Raw genomic sequence first — 20266 nt, 5'->3', positions numbered from 1 at the left:
CCTCCCAAAGTTTAGTTAAAACATGTTTCAATCACAAAATGATTTATTGAATTACATGGCTGCCTAACAACCACAGCAAGAATATCATTTTTCTAGTCAGGATTACTGAAAATTATAATCTGACATGTCTGGAAGATACCAAGCTGGAGAAGGTTGATCCATCTACAGCACCATCTATTTTTATAACAAGCGGCTGTGGACATTTAAGAATACAGTGCAAAAACATTCATCATCACCATCAAGTACAATTGTAATTAAGAAAATAGTGCTCCTTAAGTGCTTCACAATTCTTACCTCATGTTGATGGAGGAGTTTTTAACAGTGGAAAGCATGCTTACCATGAGGCAATTTTCTATGGAAATCAGTTTCCTCTACTTTGTGCATGTTCCTGCATCTACATGAGTCATAAGCCAGCCTACCAAAGTCACAATGGTGTATTTCTTACAGGGAGGTGCAGGGTAATTGAGAGACAATAAAGGCAAAAATAGGTTTAAAAATCCATCTTTCAGGCGTATGTCACAATCTCAGGCGGTTACAACAGAGCTTTGAGTCACCGATAGTACAATTCATTACAATTATGCTGAAGAATACTGCATTAAGGTTTGTAGGGCTCCCCTCCTTGGCAAATTATTATAGGAATGCACACAGAAAAAAGTATTTCATATAAGATACTACTGTCTTACAAATTGTGCCACTCAAAGTTTTGTTAGCAGATGCCAACTTAGAACAATTTCTGGGCAATCTGCTATAAAGGCTTCACTTGGATCATGTTTGCTTTTGTGCCTGTGTCTTTGGAACTGTCATCTATCTGTTGGGTTTCATCATTGGTGATAATGAAAATGACTGAGGAAGAGCTGAATGTCACTTTCTTCTTGGGCCTGTCCCTCGCCTTCTGTGACACAACAATGGGTCTTACTGGCTTTTCATTCCTGATTGCCGGCTTTTCTTTCAAAACCCTCTGAAATCTCAAGAGGTGAACACAGAGAAGCTGCATAAGGCACTGTCGAAACTGCAAGGAAAGAAAATTGCACTGAAAATTTAATATTCAGGTGGTATGAATGTAATATATTTCAGAAACAGGATGACATGAGGATGACATAAAATCAGCCATGAGTTTTGGTAAATACAAAAACATGCTTGATATACAATCAGATGAAGGCTGATCAGCCAGATTTCTATTAGCATTGTTTGACTACTGGCAATTAAAAAAACCAGGCAGCTCTATGTATAACAAACTTTATTTGTCTCTCTCTATAAATAAATAGACCAGCACAGCATTGTTTAAAATAGCCTATGTCCTACTGCTTAAACCACAAACTGGAACGATCCATTGCTTCCATAATCAACCACTCTAGCTGTTTCCTTCCTGGAATCTATCGTGAACTCATCAGCCAAAATGAATTAGCTCAGATTTTCCCTTTGGAATAACTGACAGGGAGTTACAAACCTTTGGAAATGAACTATGACAAAAATATATGTCTGGCAGCAGAATCCAAAGTAATCCTGATAGCTGTGGAGTCATTCTGAATTCCAGGAATATCTTGACATTTCTTTCTCATTTTTAGAGATCAATGGCCTGGATTGAAGAACAGCAACTTGGAGCTTTCACTAGCCCAGGTTCTACTTAAGATATGATGGACTACAATTTGGATCATCCCAGTGGTGAAATTCATTCTTTTTTACTACCGGTTCTGTGGGCGTGGCTTGGTGGGCGTGGTATAGCTTGGTGGGCGTGGCAGGGGAAGGATACTGCAAAATCTCCATTCCCACTCCACTCCAGGGGAAGGATACTGCAAAATCCCCATTCCCATCCCACTCTAGGGCCAGCCAGAGATGGTATTTGCTGGTTCTCCGAATTACTCAAAATTTCTGCTACCGGTTCTCCAGAACCTGTCCGAACCTGCTGGTTTTACCCCTGGCTCATTTCCACAAATATGTCTATTGACTTATGGCTTGGAAGTTGTAGTAGGATAGCAATTTAGGGAGAAGGTTAAGCAAGTAAGAGTCAAACCACCAATACCAATTTGGGACTGGGGGAAATTGCTTATTAGGAATTTTGCCTTGTTCCTTCCTCCTTTCCATAAAGAATCTGTTGGTTTTGTATCAGAAGAAAAACTAATCCTGTTGTTTATGTACTTCAATTACCAGAGCAGAACAAGCATTTGTGAAAATGAAGTATTAGTTTCTTCTAACGTTTGAGAAGTTGAGAAAAGTAAACTGAATGTGATTTACCATTATTAGGTTTCTTTAAGTGACTTACCTTTCTATTCATGAAAATAAAGATAACTGGGTTGTAGGCAGTGTTTGATTTGGCAAAGAAAGACGGGATAATAGCCACTGTTGGAGTTATAAGGTTACTATAACCATAGGCTATTAAAAGTGAAACCACAGCATATGGCATCCAGCAAATAAGAAACGTAGTTATCATTAAAAAACACATTTTAGCCACTTTCTTCTCATATCTTAAGATTTTGATCACATGGACAGTTTGCAAGTCTTCCACACAATGAAACTGGAAATGAAAACAAAAAGATTAAAATGTTTCATTTAGAATTCTAATCATCTCTCTCTCTCTTGAAATAATTGAGATCTTGTCTTTCTGCCACAATGTATAAATGGATCTTTTCTTGTGACAGGCTACCACGGTGTGATAACCATCACTTAGAATGTTAGAACAGATCTATGTTGTTTTCCAATCAGCCAATTTTTCTCCAGTCAGGAATTTATTAGAAGAAAACATTGGATTGGATGCTGGAATGGAGGAGGACAAAAATCACTCAAAATTCTTTTTCTCTTAATAAGACAGCAGTGGACTTCAGTGACTGGATTTATCAGGCTAAACACAAATAACATTGCACTATTAAATAAGACACTCTTAAACACATTTCATTTGTATCAGGAGGACTGAATTGTTTCTAAATATATTTAGTATTACATATACTGAATTTAGTATTGCATTTCTACTGAATTATATGCTTTGATCTTTATGTGTTTCTTGGGAGCGTTATTACTCATTTCTCACTGAACAAAACAGAATTCAGCTATAGGAAACATGCTGGAATTACTTTTTAGCCAAGCTTTCCCCATCTGGCATCTTCCAAAAACTATACTAAAATTTTCCAGCCAACATGGTCTTTGGCCACCTTGCTGGTAATTATAGCAATAGCACTTAAGACTTATATACTGCTCCATAATACTTTACAGCACTCTCTGATCGGTTTACAATTCAGCATATTGTCCTCAATAATCTGCCCCTCATTTTACTGACATTGGAAAGATGGAAAGCTGAGTCACCCTTGAGTGGGTCAGGATTGAACTCCTGGCAGTGAACAGAGTTATTCTGCAAAACTGCATTCTAACCACTGTACCACCACGGCTCAGCAATATTTTAGGGAAGACCATCTTAGGATCACTACTCTAGTCCTTGATTCTCAGAGAGATTGAGAGCCAGAAGCACACAAGATTAATAAAGTATTAGTATTTTCTCAATTATTTGTTCCATTTCTTTTTAAGACAGTAACTTAATAGAACCCCCATGCCACCTCCCCCAAAATATAATAATATATATATACAGATCAAATTCAGCTATCACTTTTAATATCAGGCAAAATATGTGAGGTTGCACATTGTCAGAAAAACTAAGGCAAATTATGAAAACATGTATATAATAATAACAGGCTCAATAAGAAGCAGTTTTTCATGTTTTAATCACTGTTTAGCCATGAACATTGTATTTGCTTACTGAAAAGGTCTAGGGGCAAGCTATTAGTTGAACCAACTCACCATTCGTACTGCGTGAAGAATATGCCCATAACAGTAGACCACGATTCCAAGTGGTACGACTAGACAACCAAAAAAGAAAAAGAGGACAAAGGAAGTATCACTGGGTTCTCTTGAACTCCAGTCCACTGAACAACCTAATCCATGAAGTTCTAGTGTGTAGTGGTTCCAGCCAAGAAGAGGTGCTCCTGTCCAGGCTAAGGAATAAAGCCAGATATATGTGATTGCCCTCCAAGACCACGAGAAATCAATCACTCTTGCATGCACTACTCTAATGTACCGCTCATAGGCCAAGACAGTGAGAGTCATAAGCGAAACAATTCCTGCAAGGAGATATAAAAAAAGCAAGCATTATACAATAATTTTTAAATCTGTCCTGCATACAGACATGTGATTTCTAGTCTTGTTTTATTGTTCTATACTTATAGCTCTATATCAGTGTCAAACTCGCAGCCCGCGGGCCAGATGCATCACGTGCTGGCCACATCCACCTCCGGTTTAGAGAAGGGGGAAAAAAGTCACAATACATCATGTGACGCCAACGTGATCCATGAGTTTGATACTCCTGCTCTATATGCCCAATGAAATATAGACAGAAAAAAGAAAATATATGTTTTTCCATCATTAGGAGAGCCAAGAACATCTTTCGCTAAACACCATCACAGTGTTAATTCTTGAAATCAAATATTGAAACATCAGATTGCCCTTCTCTCATTCGATGACCTCCCAAAATGTTGGGAATGCAACTCCCAAGATTCCCTAGTCAGAAGTAATTTCTTACCAACTCAGTTAAGCCTAGACTACAGCAAAATCATTTAGAATGCAATTAAAATACATGTATTTCAGAAGGTATGTCTGTGAAATATTGCGGCTTACCAATACAACTGATACCATTTATAGCAGCCTCAACGGATCTATGTGAATGTGAATTTGGGCAAACTCTGGGAAACAGTGGAGGACAGGGGGCCTTGGCGTGCTACAGTCCATGGGGTTGTGAAGAGTTGGACACAATTTAGTGACTGAACAACACCTGATTTACTGGACCACAACTAACCAGTAGTGGGGATCATGAAGAATAATGTGAATTGTAGTCTAACAGCTAGGACAGGGTTCCATTTTGCAAATACCAATTAGAAAAATTGAGGCTGGTTCATTACTGGACATAATGAATGTGGAATTTGGGGTGGTAGGTGGCTGCATGTAACATTTGGGGGCGGGGGAAGAGCAACATTATATACATGCAGCCTGTCACATTTTTTTAAAGACGTACATGCACAGCTGCCACTCCTGCCACCCCAAAAGACATATCGAGCACCTCCAAGCCTGGTCACAACTGCGAGCTCCAACATTTTCACCACTGTGCTAACTATAAAACAATTTGTTGGCATTCTTTGTAATACTTTGAGGCTTATGAGGATATTTAATTTATTAACATGGTCCTTTTCCCTTCGATGTGCAGGGCGGTTCTATATACAAATTCTAAATGAAAGAGCACATTTCAGTTAAGTACGCTTCAGCCAAGGCACAATGAAACAAATCCCATTACATGTTAGAAACTACTAATCTTTTTTGAGTTTGTCAACATGGGCTTACTTAAGACTTGTGAATAAATCAGTACAAAGAAAACTTAGAGCGGGCAACTCAGATGACATCTGTTGCATCCACTCAACTATCTGAAATAAACAGAATGAAGAGTTCATGGGGCACAAATAAATGCCAATTTTACCATTACTGTATGATAGGTATTAATTGGAATAGAGAGAAATCAGAGAAAAAATAAGTAATCTAACATCCTCTTGCCTGCTGATATTCCATTACCAATACTTCCTCCAATGCCATCTAACAGTAGACAAGTTGGGAAGGGAGACGTTCTACAATAAGGTTTGAATGATCGATATAAATATATCAACAAAAAGTCAATAGATCTTTATTTATTTATTAAACACATTTATATGGCTTTCCAACTCACACATAGTGACTTTAGGTAGCTTACACCAACAGTCCCCAACCTTTGTGGCTGGGGAAGGAGGGGAGAACTGGACTGTGCAAGTGGCAGTCCAATGCATATGCGCATGCAGCTCTTGCACAAGTGGCGGGCTGGTGGGCTAGTGTGCATGTACGCAGCTTGACTTGCACAAGTAGCAGGATGGCATGCTATTGCCCGTTGGCCCGCCACTCACGCAAGTTGAGCTGTGTGCACGGACATGTGTGCTCACTCTGGCCAGCCACTCACGCAGCCCAATTACGAAAAGGCCGTGGCTCAGTAGTGGGCCATGACCCAGAGATTGCAGACCCCTGGTTTACGTTGTTAAAAAATATTAATAATAAAGACAGCTTATACTTAGTGAGAAAATACACATTTTGTTCAATTTTCACAAGATTTTCTTTAAGTACATACCATTAATACCCCAAAGCTTTCCAAGATTTAGGAATGCAGGAGATAAAAATAGCCTATTTTTAAGCAAGCACGATGTTCTAAAAATTCCAGTGCAGGCTATGCCCTATTAACTTTTGTACATCGAAATCAGCAGAGCTTCTGTTTTGGGCTTCTGAACTTACCCAACCTTTAAAAGATCTTTCCATCAGCAACTTTTAAACTTTGTGTTCTATTATTTTAACTGCCTCTCCTATACACTTTTCTCCTTGTTCTAATTAAACTTTGCTTGCAATGGATAACTAGCATGTAGAATCTTATAATATAATATAATATAACAACAGAGTTGGAAGGGACCTTGGAGGCCTTCTAGTCCAACCCCCTGCCCAGGCAGGAAACCCTACACCATCTCAGTCAGATGGCTATCTTGTAACTTTCTTCCTGCAAATAAAGAATTTTTACACTGTATTTTTTTTAACTGGAATGAATCTTTGCTTCCAGAGGATTCAGCCTAACTATTCATCCTGCTCAATGCAGTCGTGGTAGAAATCATTTCCAGAGATTTAGTCCCTGAAATTATTTAAAAGCTCTTGCTTATGGGTATCAGATTATTTTAAGCTAACTAGGTAGTACTGGGTCTATATACAGAAAGATCTTGACAGACTAGAACATTGGGCGCTATCTAACAAAATGAAATTCAACAGTGAAAAAAGTAAGGTTCTACATTTAGGCCAAAAAAACAAAATGCACAGGTACCAGATATGTGGTACCTTGCTCAATAGTAGTAACTGTGAGAGGGATCCTGGAGTCCTAGTGGACAACCATTTAGATATGAGCCAGTAGTGTGTAGCAGCTGCCAAAAAAGCCAACACAGTTCTGGGCTGCATAAACAGAGGGATAGAATCAAGATCACGTGAAGTGTTAATACCACTTTATAATGCCTTGGTAAGGCCACACTTGGAATATTGCATTCAGTTTTGGTCGCCACGATGTAAAAAGGATGTTGAGACTCTAGAAAGAGTGCAGAGAAGAGCAACGAAGATGATTAGGGGACTGGAGGCTAAAACATATGAAGAACAGTTGCAGGAACTGGGTATGCCTAGTTTAATGAAAAGAAGGACTAGGGGAGACATGATAGCAGTGTTCCAATATCTCAGGGGTTGCCACAAAGAAGAGGGAGTCAAACTATTCTCCAAAGCACCTGAGGGTAGAACAAGAAGCAATGGGTGGAAACTAATCAAGGAGAGATGCAACTTAGAACTAAGGAGAAATTTCCTGACAGAACAATTAATCAGTGGAACAACTTGCCTGCAGAAGTTGTAAATGTTCCAACATTGGAAATTTTTAAGAAAATATTGGATAGCCATTTGTCTGAAATGGTGTAGGGTTTCCTGCCTGGGCAGGGGGTTGGACTAGAAGACCTCCAAGGTCCCTTCCAACTCTGTTGTTGTATTATTATTATTATTATTATTATTATTATTATTATTATTATTATTATTATTATTATTATTATTATTATTATTATTATAAACTTAGCCAAAATTCAAACAACGTGATAGCGTAGCATGAATAAGATACCAGCAGTCATTTATTCAACTAATATGGTTAAGCCAACCATAGTTAAGGAAGAAGTTTGAATCAGTTAAGTACTTTGAAGTACCTGAAGTACCAGTGATTTTCATAAGTTAGGTCTGTTTCCCTTTTATGTGAATTTTCCAGAGGTGGGCTGCTGGGGGTTTGCAGGGGTTCGGGAGAACCTCTAGCTAAGATTCTGTGCCGTCTGGAAAACCTCCAAATCCCACTCCTGGCTGGCTCTGCCCACTCCGCCCCTCCCAGGAGTCCCCACAGAACCCATTTTGGATAAAGGTGAGTGCAGGGCGCATGCAGAGGCTCAGGGAGGGCGAAAAACAGGCCTACTGGAAGTTTGAGAAGACCAGAAACGGGCCTGTTTCCGGCCTCCAGAGGGCCCCCGGAGCCTGGGGAGGCTGTTTTTGCGCTCCTGAAGGCTCGGGGAAAGCCTCTGGAGCCCGGGGAGGGCAAAAAAGCACCCCTCATTGTGGTGCAGGAGGCCGACTAGGCCACGTCCACCATGGCCACACACCCCCAGCAACCGGGCAAAGAACCCCTTGCTAACATTTTTGAAGCCCAGCCCTGGAATTTTCTATTTCTTCAATATCAAGCAAGCCAACAATCTTTCCCCATTTTGCTTGGAAAATCAAAGCTTTTCCTTAAGCTGAACCTGCATCAATACTTACCTTTTCTCCTTGCCTTGGCCTTCATGTATATCCATTAAACTTTCTTTATGTTGTTTATAACTGTTTGCATGTAAAAATGGCATGGCATGTAAAAATATAATCAGACTTGGGGAAAAAAAGTTGGCTTTTTATTTAGAACAGCCCCACAGTTCTTTTGGGTTAAAATAATGTTCTCCAGTCAGATAAGTTTTTGAATGCAGAAGAGAGTCTCAATAAGGTTACTCTCTTCAACTACAGGACACAAAGAATGCAAAGTGGCTTTGCGACAACAGGGCTATGTGAAAAAACTAACACCGCTAATTTTTGTCACGAATGAGCCCTTATGTTCCACTTGTAATTGCAAAGCAGCAGGCGTGAACACAGCCAGGGGCACTGGATTCATCTGCATATTCTGTATTCTGGAACAACCAGGTAACTTTCCACTAGGATGTTTCAGCTATAGGATTCAACTTGCAAATAAAATACAAAAATTAAGTCCAAAAACAAGTTTATACATCAATGATTCCATATAAAGACTGGCTTGTTTTTTACTTAAGTGAAATGTGCACATTTGGTTTCCTTAGGAATACTTATCTGGATTAATTCCTAATGGGGTCCCTGAACCAGGGCACACATCTGGAGTAGGGTAACTGATAACTGCATGTCAGCTTACAGCCTATGCCTATCTTAGAGAAGTCTTTAAGATAGCAGTTTTCAAGTATATGAATAGAATAATAGAACAGAATAGAATTTTTATTGGCCAAGTGTGATTGGACACACAAGGAATTTAGTGGAAAGAGATTGGTGATGGGAACTATGAGAAGATTAATAGTAGTGCAGATTCAGTAAATAGTTTGACAGTGTTGATGGAATTATTTGTTTAGCAGAGTGATGGCCTTCGGGGAAAAACCGTTCTTGTGTCTAGTTGTTCTAGTTTGCAGTGCTCTATAGCGTCGTTTTGAGGGTAGGAGTTGGAACAGTTTATATCCAGGATGCGAGGGGTCTGTAAATATTTTCATGGCCCTCTTCTTGATTCGTGCAATATACAGGTCCTCAATGGAAGGCAGGTTGGTAGCAATTATTTTTTCTGCAGTTCTAATTATCCTCTGAAGTCTGTGTTTTTCTTGTTGGGTTGCAGAACCGAACCAGACAGTTATGGAGGTGCAAATGACAGACTCAATAATTCCTCTGTAGAACTGAATCAGCAGCTCCTTGGGCAGTTTGAGCTTACTGAGTTGGTGCAGAAAGAACATTCTTTGTTGTCCTTTTTTAATGATGTTTTTGATGTTGGCTGTCCATTTTAGATCTTACGATATGATAGAACCTAGAAATTTAAAGGTTTCTACTGTTGATACTGTGTTGTCTAGTATTGTGAGAGGTGAAAGTATGGAAGGGTTTCTCCTAAAGTCTACCACCATTTCTACGGTTTTGAGTGTGTTCAGTTCTAGATGAAAGATGGGTACATTTAAATAGAGCTGGAAGGGACCTTGGAGATTTTCTATGCAGACCCCTGCTCAAGCAGGAGAACCTGTACTATTTCAGATAAGTGGCTGTCTAGCTCTTCTTAAAAACCTCCAGTGATGGAGCGCCCATGATTTCTGAAGGCACTGGTTAATTGTTCTCACTATTAGGATGTTTCTCCTTAATTCCAGGTTTGCTTCTCTCTTTGATTAGTTTCCAACCATTGTTTCTTGTCCTGCCCTCTGGTTCTCTGTAGAATAATTTGACCCCCACTTCTCTGTGGCAGCCCCTCAAATACTGGAATATTGCTATCATGTTGCCCCTAATTCTTCTTTTCTTTAGACTAGCCAAACCCAAATCCTGCAGCCATTCTTCATATGTTTTAGTCTCCAGGCCTTTGATCATCTTAGTTGTTCTTCTCTGAACTTTTTCTAAGGTCTCAATTTCTTTTTTTGTAGTATGGTGACCAAAATTGTTTGCAGTATTCCAGGTGTGGTCTTACTAGGGTTTTATAAAGCGGTACTAATACTTCACATGATCTTGACTCTATGCCTCTGTTTATATGTTGTTTAATGTTGTTTCAGAAAATAGAATAAGAATCAGTGAACATACATTGCAAGGAATGAGATTTGGTTGGACAGCATCAAAAATGATATGACTGCATCTCCAATGATCCATCTGTTAAGCTACTGAAGTTCGCAGATGACACAACAGTGAATGGTCTCATTCGAGATAATGACGAATCCGCATATAGACGAGAGGTTGAACGACTAGCCTTGTGGTGCAACCAAAACAATCTGGAACTGAACACACTCAAAACCGTAGAAATGGTGGTAGACTTTAGGAGAAACCCTTCCATACTTCCACCTCTCACAATACTTGACAACACAGTATCAGCGGTAGAAACCTTCAAGTTTCTAGGTTCTATCATATCGCAAGATCTCAAATGGACAGCCAACATCAAAAACATCATTAAAAAAGGACAACAAAGAATGTTCTTTCTGCACCAACTCAGTAAGCTCAAACTGCCCAAGGAGCTGCTGATTCAGTTCTACAGAGGAATTAATGAGTCTGTCATTTGCACCTCTATAACTGTCTGGTTCGGTTTTGCAACCCAACAAGAAAAACACAGACTTCAGAGGATAATTACTGAATCTGCACTACTATTAATCGTTTCATAGTTCCCATCACCAATCTCTTTCCACTTATGACTGTATGACTATAACTTGTTGCTGGCAATCCTTATGATTTATATTGATATATTGACCATCAATTGTGTTGTAAATGTTGTACCTTGATGAACGTATCTTTTCTTTTATGTACACTGAGAGTATAGACAAATTCCTTGTGTGTCCAATCACACTTGGCCAATAAAAGTCTATTCTATTCTATTCTAAAAAGCAGTGGGACATATTTATACAGAGGCTTGATGGAATCAACAGTTGTAGATTCGTGAAGTGGACAAGAGATGATGCTCTTTAAGATGACTCCCAATCCTTGCATTCTACTTTTCCATGATTGTTTCTGGCATTATTATAGATAAATGAAATCAATTTATGCGCACCTAAACAAATAAACAGGAAAATGTCTAGAAAAAATGATCTGGAATGAATAGCAGATATTATTGCAGGGCAAAAGAAGGTGTGAGGTGGTGGATATGATCTATCCAATCTCTTCCTATCAAATGCACTTCTCCATGGCTACATTTGTGCAATATACTAGCTTATGTTTAAAAATTTAGTGGCTCTCAAAAGCCAGCTTAATGCAATATTTAACAACAAACGTCACTGTTGCAACATTTGTGCTATCCATGCAAGTCTGTTTAAAAGAAATGAAAATATTTCATTTCAGTATCATAGTCAAGCTGATTCAAGGATACCTGATGTATCAATCTGATCATATGGCAGCTGATTACATACAAATAATAAATTGACACCAAGAGCAATTTTATTTAAACTGAATACCTTTTTAGTGTGTAGAGACATGCAAAAAACAGAAATAAACTTGGATCACTACCACGGACTGATTGTATCAATGGGATTTATTATAAAAATATTATTGCTTTATATCATGACTGTCTCTTGGTGCTTTAAGTTACATAATTCTATTACACATCTTTCTCGAAAATAGTTCATATAAATAAATAAATGCATGGACATTTACAAGAAGTCACTTGTGTTCCTCATTAAAGGTTGAGTGCATGCAAAGGATTTCTGCAAAGCTGAATTTCACTGGAGAATTCAACTGTCCAAAATAATTTGTATAAAAGACACTATGGGGAATTCACTATGAACTTTTGCTCAACCTATGTGACTTCCTTATAAGTTTTTGCCAGCAACTTAAAGTACTTCTAATGTAGATCCTGAGAACATGGAGGGTTATAGAAGAGTGGCAGAAATGTTCCTTCTGGTTCTCTGGAAAGTTTCCTCTATTCAGAAACTGTACTATTGGAATTCACTCTTTGATTTTTGTATTGTTTAATTAATTTGCAGTCTTAGCACAGTTCATGTAACATGTAATCATAGACAATATACCTCTATAATGATATTGCTTGTTGATTTATCTCTCTAATTATATTGCCTGATGATTTATCTTTCTAATTATATTGCTTGCATTCATTCCCTTAATATTTTTCTATCTCTGGTAAGAGATACTAAAAAAATCAAATTTTCATCAGCTCTCCTTGATAATCTAATCTATCAAGACAGTTATTGAAAGATCCAACTTGTAAGTTAACTGCTCTATAAATTCAAGCACCATAGAGAAGTAGCAACAATTTTTTAGACAAGATTTATTTATAATAATAATAACAGAGTTGGAAGGGACCTTGGAGGTCTTCTAGTCCAACCCCCTGCCCAGGCAGGAAACCCTACACCATTTCAGACAAATGGTTATCCAACATTTTCTTAAAAACTTCCAGTGTTGGAGCATTTACAACTTCTGCAGGCAAGTTGTTCCACTGATTAATTGTTCTAACTGTCAGGAAATTTCTCCTTAGTTCTAAGTTGCATCTCTCCTTGATTAGTTTCCACCATTGCTTCTTGTTCTACCCTCAGGTGCTTTGGAGAATAGTTTGACTCCCTCTTCTTTGTATTTATTTATTTATTTACTTACTTACTACGGTTTCAATGCCACTGTAATCTGGCTCATAAAATCATCGCCAGTAAGTGAATTAAAAACAATACAGCAAAATAACAAAGGGTTTACTAAAGCAAAACAAAAAAACCACAATTATAATATAGGTAGATCTCGACTTAACGACAATTGAGCTCTAATATTTTGTTTCTAAACAAGCCAGTTGTTAAATGAATCATGCCCTAATTTATGACTTTATTCACCATGGTCATTAAGTGAATTGTGTGGTCATTAAGTGAATCTGACATCCCCCATTGATTTTTGCTTGTAAACAGTTCCCTTGGAAAGTTGCAAATGACACTCCCAAGACCTTGGGATGCTGCAACCATTGTAAATACATGCCAGTTGCCAAGCACCCAAAGTTTGATCATGTTACTGGGGGGATGCTTCAATGGTGATAAGTGTGAGAACACATCATAAATCACTGTTTTCAGTACTGTTGTAACTTTAAATGGTTATTTAACAAACGGTTGTAAGTCTGGGGCTATCTGTAAACTTTGTGCCAAAGCAATAATGAAACATTAAACACATACAAAACCAATTCCACCAAAACTCTTTGCAATGGCCATATATTAATGGCTTCCTGGAATGTGAATAGGGAGGAAGTTAGTTGGCTATGGGTGAGTTATCCTTCCAGATAACACTGTCTTAAGGAAGCATCGTAATGAAAGCCCATTGTTCCAGATTTTACTGAATGGGCAGAAACCGCTAGAAAAGCTGATCCCAAAGAAAACCGCATTCCAAGCCACTGTCCTGTTCTAGATGCAGGAAACATACAGTTGCAAATTGTAACTGGTTTACGAATGGGATTGCAATTCAAAGAACTGAGCAGAAGAAATACAGGGAAAATAAGATCTTGCTTAGTAGTTCAGGTGCAGAACTACTTGTCCAGAGTAGTCCTGGACAGGACACCAGAAACCCAGATTGTCCAGAGATCCAGAGTCAAGGGCCCAAAGAGATCAGTCCAAAATCACTGCCATTAAAGAAAAGAAAAGGAATGAAGACAGTGTTTAAGGACTGTGAGGACTGTGTCAGTCTAAGATTCAAACACTAGAGGGTTCTAGCTATAAAGCATAGAATCCAAGAGCAGAGCAAGAAATGTAGTTCCAATATTGAAGAATTGTTTCCAGTGGACATTAAAATCCTAAAAATTGATTGATGGCCTGCTGACAACAACTTCTTGGATCAGGCCTTCAGCTGTTGACTTAAATTTATCAGAGCAGACTATTGCATCTATGCAAGTGAGAAGTAGCACCTTAAATTGCCTCAGAACTATAACTGGTAACCATTGCAGATCCAAAGCAGAGAAATTATACCAAGAAAATGCTATATTTTGGACTCATTGAAGTTTCTCAGTACAGTAGTCTTCAAGGCAAGATTACCTATAGCACATTGTTATTTTTCATATAGGAACTCATTAAGGAACTCATAGACCAGGAGACTATGGACATGGTCTCTTGATCTAGAGAAGGTTGTAACTGGCATGTAAGATGTAACTGTATGAAGTTACATCCTTTCCAGCCACATCTGCCACCTGCTCTTTGACCAACAGCTAAGGATCCAAAAGGACCTCAGAGATGATGAATTACTTCTACCCAGGATATTGGAAGCTCATCCATAGCCAACGATGGAATAATTCTGGTATCAGAAGGTTTCTATAGTCACAGCCACTCTGGCTTGCTGAGTTTAGTCCAAGGCTGCTGTTCCCCATCTAGATCCTAACATCCCTCAGGCACTGATACAAAACTTCAGTGTTTTGGTTAGAAATCAAAATGTACAAGTATCAGCAGCAGCATATCGATCTCCGGCCCTTTGCAGAACAGATAATCTCCAACAATAGCTTCATTTGGTTGTTAAAAAAGAAGAGCAGAAATGTTGACCTGCAGGACCCACAATTTAATGCTCTACTAGCCCTCCCCTACCACTACCACTGCATCAAACTTCTCCTTTGGGAAAGAGAGCCACTGCAAATCAAATTTAGGCTTAGAAGAGATTCATAATCAATAGTGTCAAAAGTGGATGAGACGCCTAGCAAGACAAGTTATGTTAGTAGTGTTCTGGTCTTACTGCAGGTCATCCACAAGAGCAATCAATGTAGTTGCAGTACTATTCATAATTCATTTCCTAAAGTGCTCTTGTCAGTACAAATCCATCAACTTTTCAGCAGCCTTACCTAAAAAGGAAAGTTTGGAGATCAAGTTATAGTTAAGTAACATTGCCAGATTAAGGGAACTTCCTTCAGGGCTGCTGGCAACCTACTTTCTTTCAAGGAAGTATTAACCAATCCCCATTCCCAGCCTCTTTTTATCTGGCTTTTCATAATGTTCTAAAAACTTGATTTTAATGCCTGGACTTGGTGACAATGGTGTGTGATAAAGCCTATGGCTTTGTTGAGGTCCATTTTGAGATGTTTGCTGCTATGTGTTTTTATGTTCAGGCCATTATTTGCTTTATTGTAAGCCATCTAGCATCAGAAAGATGAGATGAGCAGCTACATAAAGTAAATAAATAAATCAGAAAGAACCTTGTCTGCTTTTTCAGGACCAATAGTCTCAAACTTTCTGAGATAACAATGCAAGATGTAGCATCAGGGCCCTTAACAGCACTAACCTATTATCAACAGAACTAGACCTAGTGCCCAATGCCAAGCAGATCTGAGGATTTTTTTTATTGATTTGCTTGGTGAAGCCCCTTAAGATCTCTTTAATTCCCTAATAGGATCCATGAATGTTTATAATGTTGCTGGACGACAATTTGAAGATGTAATAGCAGTCGGGATATATTGCCTTTTTGCTGCTCTGATTGCAAAGCTGTAAAGCTAAAACATCTGATACATCCGTCTTTGCTTTATACTAGCAACATTCTAGGTATTTCATATTTCCTCAAATAAATGAACTTCTTTAAAACTGGTCTAAGAGAGACAGCTCAATTGCCATCATGACTCTTATATTCCAGCTGGCAAGTCAGAAGTGTAGCCTACCCCACGTCTCCCATAATTTTTCCCTCTGCCCATTACAATCTGAAATCCCTTCCTTAATTCTATTACCGCAACCACCGTTAGTCTCTCTACCCCAACAACTGTCCTGGGAGATTTCATTCTAACTATCCACTCCATATCAAATCCAGATCTCAGTAACCACAATATGTAATTTATTTATTGAATCTGAGATAAGGATTTCTCCTCTTAGTGACTTGTATTAAACCTGGGAATTGATACCTGGTGATATCAAAATATAAATGCATGAGTGTTAAACAAGGCAATTTAATCCCCATTAGCCCCAGCTAACATTGTTGATAATACATGATGCTGGAATTTGCATTTTAATATCTGGAAGGCCACATGTTGCTTACTCAACAAGTTGCAAACAAAAAAAGATTTACCTAGTAGGAGATACAAACTTTTTCCAAAAGATGTGAGAAAAATGTAGAAAACTTGGGAAGGAGGAATATTAAAAAGCTGTCAATGCCACAGACTGTAGTTACCAAAAAAGAAAATAAGATTGGAGGTTTTTCCCAGTTCAATATTTAAAATTGGCTAAAAGTCTTAGATTGTATCAGGTAAGACTAGGATACTGAAGACAGACAAGTTTTTTTATTATGATCTCTTTTGGCAACACGGCTGTACTGTTTCTTATTTTAGAGATATCTTTCTTTCAGATAAATATCACACATTACAAAAGAGATGCAACAATGAGGATGGAATGTGCCTGTTCAGTATTTCAATTCAGCATTCATCAGAAAGTCCAGCTGATTTTCTGAACTGTTTTCCACACCCACATTAAAGATTTATTTGGGTCAAGTAATTCCAGTAGTTGAATGTAGCTGATAAGATTTGGTAACGGCAGTCTAAATGTTTGAAACAGGAGGAATTGTTTGTTCAAGACATCCACAATAATTTCAATACTACAGTATTGAAGAATTAATTATAGCTGGGAAGAACAATTCAGAAGTTAACACAAAAGCCCTGCAGAAAAGATTTTAGAACAGCTTGGTGGTGAACTTAGAAGCAGCAGCTAGTGCATATGGTGTTAGGCAACCTTCCAAGTCTAGGAGATTGTAGACAGATTGGACTATAACCTCTATCATACACAATTACCAAAGATAATGAAGACTAACACAACAGGAAGTTGAAAAAATGATGCAAAGTATATGTGAAATTAGAGCCTGGCAGAATGACTACAAACTCTGGCCATTATAGGAAAAAGCCATAGAGGAGACGGTACTAACAGGATCATCATGATTTATTCTCTGTCCATTGGCGAGGATTGTAAATAGCCGGTGTGCATTTTTGGAAAACTGCTTGAAGAAGGGAACCTATTGATTAAGCTAGGAGTTTCAGTTCTGACTCTGCTGACTCTCATACTGTTCTGTGTTTTATATCTTTGCTCCATAGCATCCCCCCTTTTATTGTTAACCCCTATTCAGCTTAATAGGAAAGCTGATTGGAAACGTCAACATTAGCACCAGCACTCATCAGAATCCATTTTGGCAGTGAAATAAGAGAATTCTGCTCCAGTGCAGAGATTCACATTATTATTATTTACACAAAATGACAGTATACACAGCAAATGAGATATCTATACTGGATTTCGTATCACAGATCACTAGTCGAACACTTCCCAAGCGTTTAGGACTGCCTGATGTATTGGTGAATTATGCGAGCAGATCCCAGTAAGGTGGCCTTCTGCAGCTGACCAATGGTGATCTTGTCAGCATCAATCGTTTTTAAGTGCTTGCCTAGGTTGTTGTTGTTGTTGTTATTATTATTATTATTATCATCCTTCCAAATCTTGCCCCAGTCCCTCTGCACGACTTCAGAGGGACGTGGGGCGACACCAGAGCAGGCTGAAGCTCAGGGCTTGTGAATCGGTCCCGCTTATCGATCAGAAAGGTTGGCAGTTGGGCGGTTCGAATCCCTAGTATTGAGGCAGAACGCAAAAAATAGGTCAAAAACAGATTGTTTCTTAAATAACAGAAAGAGGTGAAGAACAATGTTAAAGGGCAAGCCACAATTTCACACATTATGTCTAACCACACGAGTTATCCTAAAAGGTGAAAAAAATGTTAGCAAGAGGCCTGCTCCAGCCCCTTCCTGTCAGAAGGAGGGGAGCAAGATGTTAAACTGCTTTTTTTTAAAACATATAAGCCAATAAGAGAATACTGCTGTTATGATGTATGTTTCCGTGTTTTTCTAAGTATAAGAATGCTTGTTTGTTCATAAGGAAGGAGTTCAGATTTTGCTTTTTGGCTATATTAGTCTGGACCTATTCTTTGCGCAAATAGTACAATTTCTTTTGATTCTGAGTTCTGGTCTGTGTCCTGTCATTTCCTGCAACAGTATAGGTCTTCTGCCTGAGCAGGGGGTTGGACTGGATTACCTCCAAGGTCCCTTCCAACTCTTTTACTGTTACCTGTTACCTTACCGAAGAGGCTGTTGCTGAAGCCGTCCCACATGCAGCCGGCCTCGTCCCAGGCCCAACGATTCCTGAGGCAGGAGAGGAAAGTGAAGCTGTAGCCGAAAAAGGACACCAGCAGGTCGCTGATGCTGATGTTCACCAGGAAGAGGTTGGTGGGCGTGCGGAGCCGCTTGAACTTGGTGTAAAGCACCAGGACCAGCAAGTTGTTGCAAAAGCCCAGGATGCCGATAGCGGCGATAAGCAGGGCTAGCAGATGGTAGGTGCTGGCGCTGAACGGCGTCCCCGAGTCCCCCGCCGCCTGCTGCTGCTGCTGCCGCCGCCGCTCCAAATCCTGTTCCCCCAGCGTGGGCTCCAGGCTGCTGCCGCGGCTGCTGTTCCCGGAGAACATAGCTCGAAGTGGATGGCCGGGAAACTCCCTTCACATGCTGCCGGCTCCAGAGAATCGCGCGCAAGATTTGCAACCCGCCTGAATCTATTGCAAAAGCGAGCTCCCGCGGCTGCTCGCACTGCGGCCGTCCGCTCCCCGGAGCACCTCTTGGCGCCAAAGGCTGCACGAAGGAGAAGCGAACTCTTGGAGGGAGCGTAGAAATCCGAACGCGTTTTTTTCTTTTTTTTTCTTTCCCCCTTGGCGCGGTCCGCCTCTGAGCGATCAACCGTGCGTGGACCAAGAGGGTGACAACAACTCGAGAATGGAAAGGGAGGATCTTCTAATAAGGCTGCAAGGAAGACGCCGTAGTAACGCAACACCTTTGTGCAAGCCGGCGCGATAGCCGAAACGAGAGGAAGGGGGAAAGGCCGGCGCTTGCGCTAACAGTGCGAAACGTGTGACTTGGTGTTGACGGTTGCACGTCCACTCCACCCCGGGCCGTGAGGTTCTTTTGAATTGCTAATATTTCGGGCGTCTGAGGTTCGTGCGTAATGATGATTGGAGCTTCCCAATCTACGGTAGTAGTTTTGCAACTTTAGGGACGACGGCTTCCCTGATGGTCAGCAGTGAGGCAAAGGGAATTGTAACACCTGTCTGTCACTCTATACACAGACAACAAAGAAAAAAAAGTCCATTAGAACGATATGATCCCCCTTGAATGGAAAAGAAAAGCTTTAGCTTGACCATTTCACGGTGTAATCTTGGCAACTGTGTGAAAGTGGTTTGGTATATAATGCACTACCTGATTGTAGTTTCTTCCCCAAACCCCCGAAACTTTAAGCTTAAATTGTCTACTGTTGACCTCACCCCATTCCTAAGAGGTCTGTAAGGGGCGTGCATAAGTGCACCTGCGTGCCTACCGTCCCTGTCCTAATATTCTTTTTTACTTACTCTTTTCATGTATCCAAATTATGTTTATACTTTTACCTGTTATCTTACATATGATTGACAAAATAAATAAATAAAAATAAAGGTATTGCCTTCCTAGAATGTTTTTGATTTCTCAGGAAAGTCCAAAATGTTGGTACCTTTGATACTCTCTTGTCTAAGTAATCATCAAATTGGCTTACCTGATCCAGGTTAGATTTGATTCCAAACAAGGTCAGCAAGGAGTGCCCAACTATTAAAATAACTCCCCTTTAATACTACCTTTTGTAGTAATAACATCCATAGTTTATGAATTGCTACATTTTTCCTATCAATTTTTTTATTTTATTGGCTCTGGATTCTACTATTGAGATAGGAAAAAAGGAAAATTTACCATGTAAGTATTTAGAACACAATATATAGAAAAAGTAGGTGTTTGGTATAAGCTAAAAATCCTAAAAATGAGTGAATCCATTAAGTGATCTGATCCAGGTTTCTCACTTTCCTAATGCTAAATTAGTTCCATTCTGTTTTGGTATCATTGTGTATTTTTTATTTAAAAAAATCAAAA

At 39.3% G+C, this 20266-nt stretch overlaps 1 protein-coding gene across 1 annotated transcript; it reads right to left on the bottom strand.

Annotated features, from left to right (window-relative positions):
* Nucleotides 1-745: 745 nt before the first annotated feature.
* Nucleotides 746-18789, bottom strand: OPN3 (opsin 3). Its single transcript, XM_058165744.1, has 4 exons — nucleotides 18408-18789; nucleotides 3784-4103; nucleotides 2261-2512; nucleotides 746-1009 (listed from the first exon to the last, which is right to left on the bottom strand). The coding sequence occupies exons 1-4, from the start codon at nucleotides 18787-18789 to the stop codon at nucleotides 746-748; spliced, it is 1218 nt and encodes a 405-aa protein (XP_058021727.1).
* Between the last annotated feature and the right edge of the window lie 1477 nt (nucleotides 18790-20266).

Source organism: Ahaetulla prasina, chromosome 1 (assembly GCF_028640845.1).
Source record: "Ahaetulla prasina isolate Xishuangbanna chromosome 1, ASM2864084v1, whole genome shotgun sequence".
Lineage (NCBI taxonomy): Eukaryota > Metazoa > Chordata > Lepidosauria > Squamata > Colubridae > Ahaetulla > Ahaetulla prasina.
The sequence above is the reverse complement of the archived record's forward strand: the minus strand, read 5'-3'. Positions and strand labels throughout refer to the sequence as shown.

Coding starts and splice junctions, on each gene's coding strand:
- OPN3 (XM_058165744.1), bottom strand. CDS start 18,789: ATGTTCTCCGGGAACAGCAGCCGCGGCAGCAGCCTGGAGCCCACGCTG. Junction 4,104..18,407: donor CTTCAGCAACAGCCTCTTCG/GTAAGGTAACAG, acceptor ATCTCCTTGCAG/GAATTGTTTCGCTTATGACT. Junction 2,513..3,783: donor TTCTTCACGCAGTACGAATG/GTGAGTTGGTTC, acceptor TTTCATTTCCAG/TTTCATTGTGTGGAAGACTT.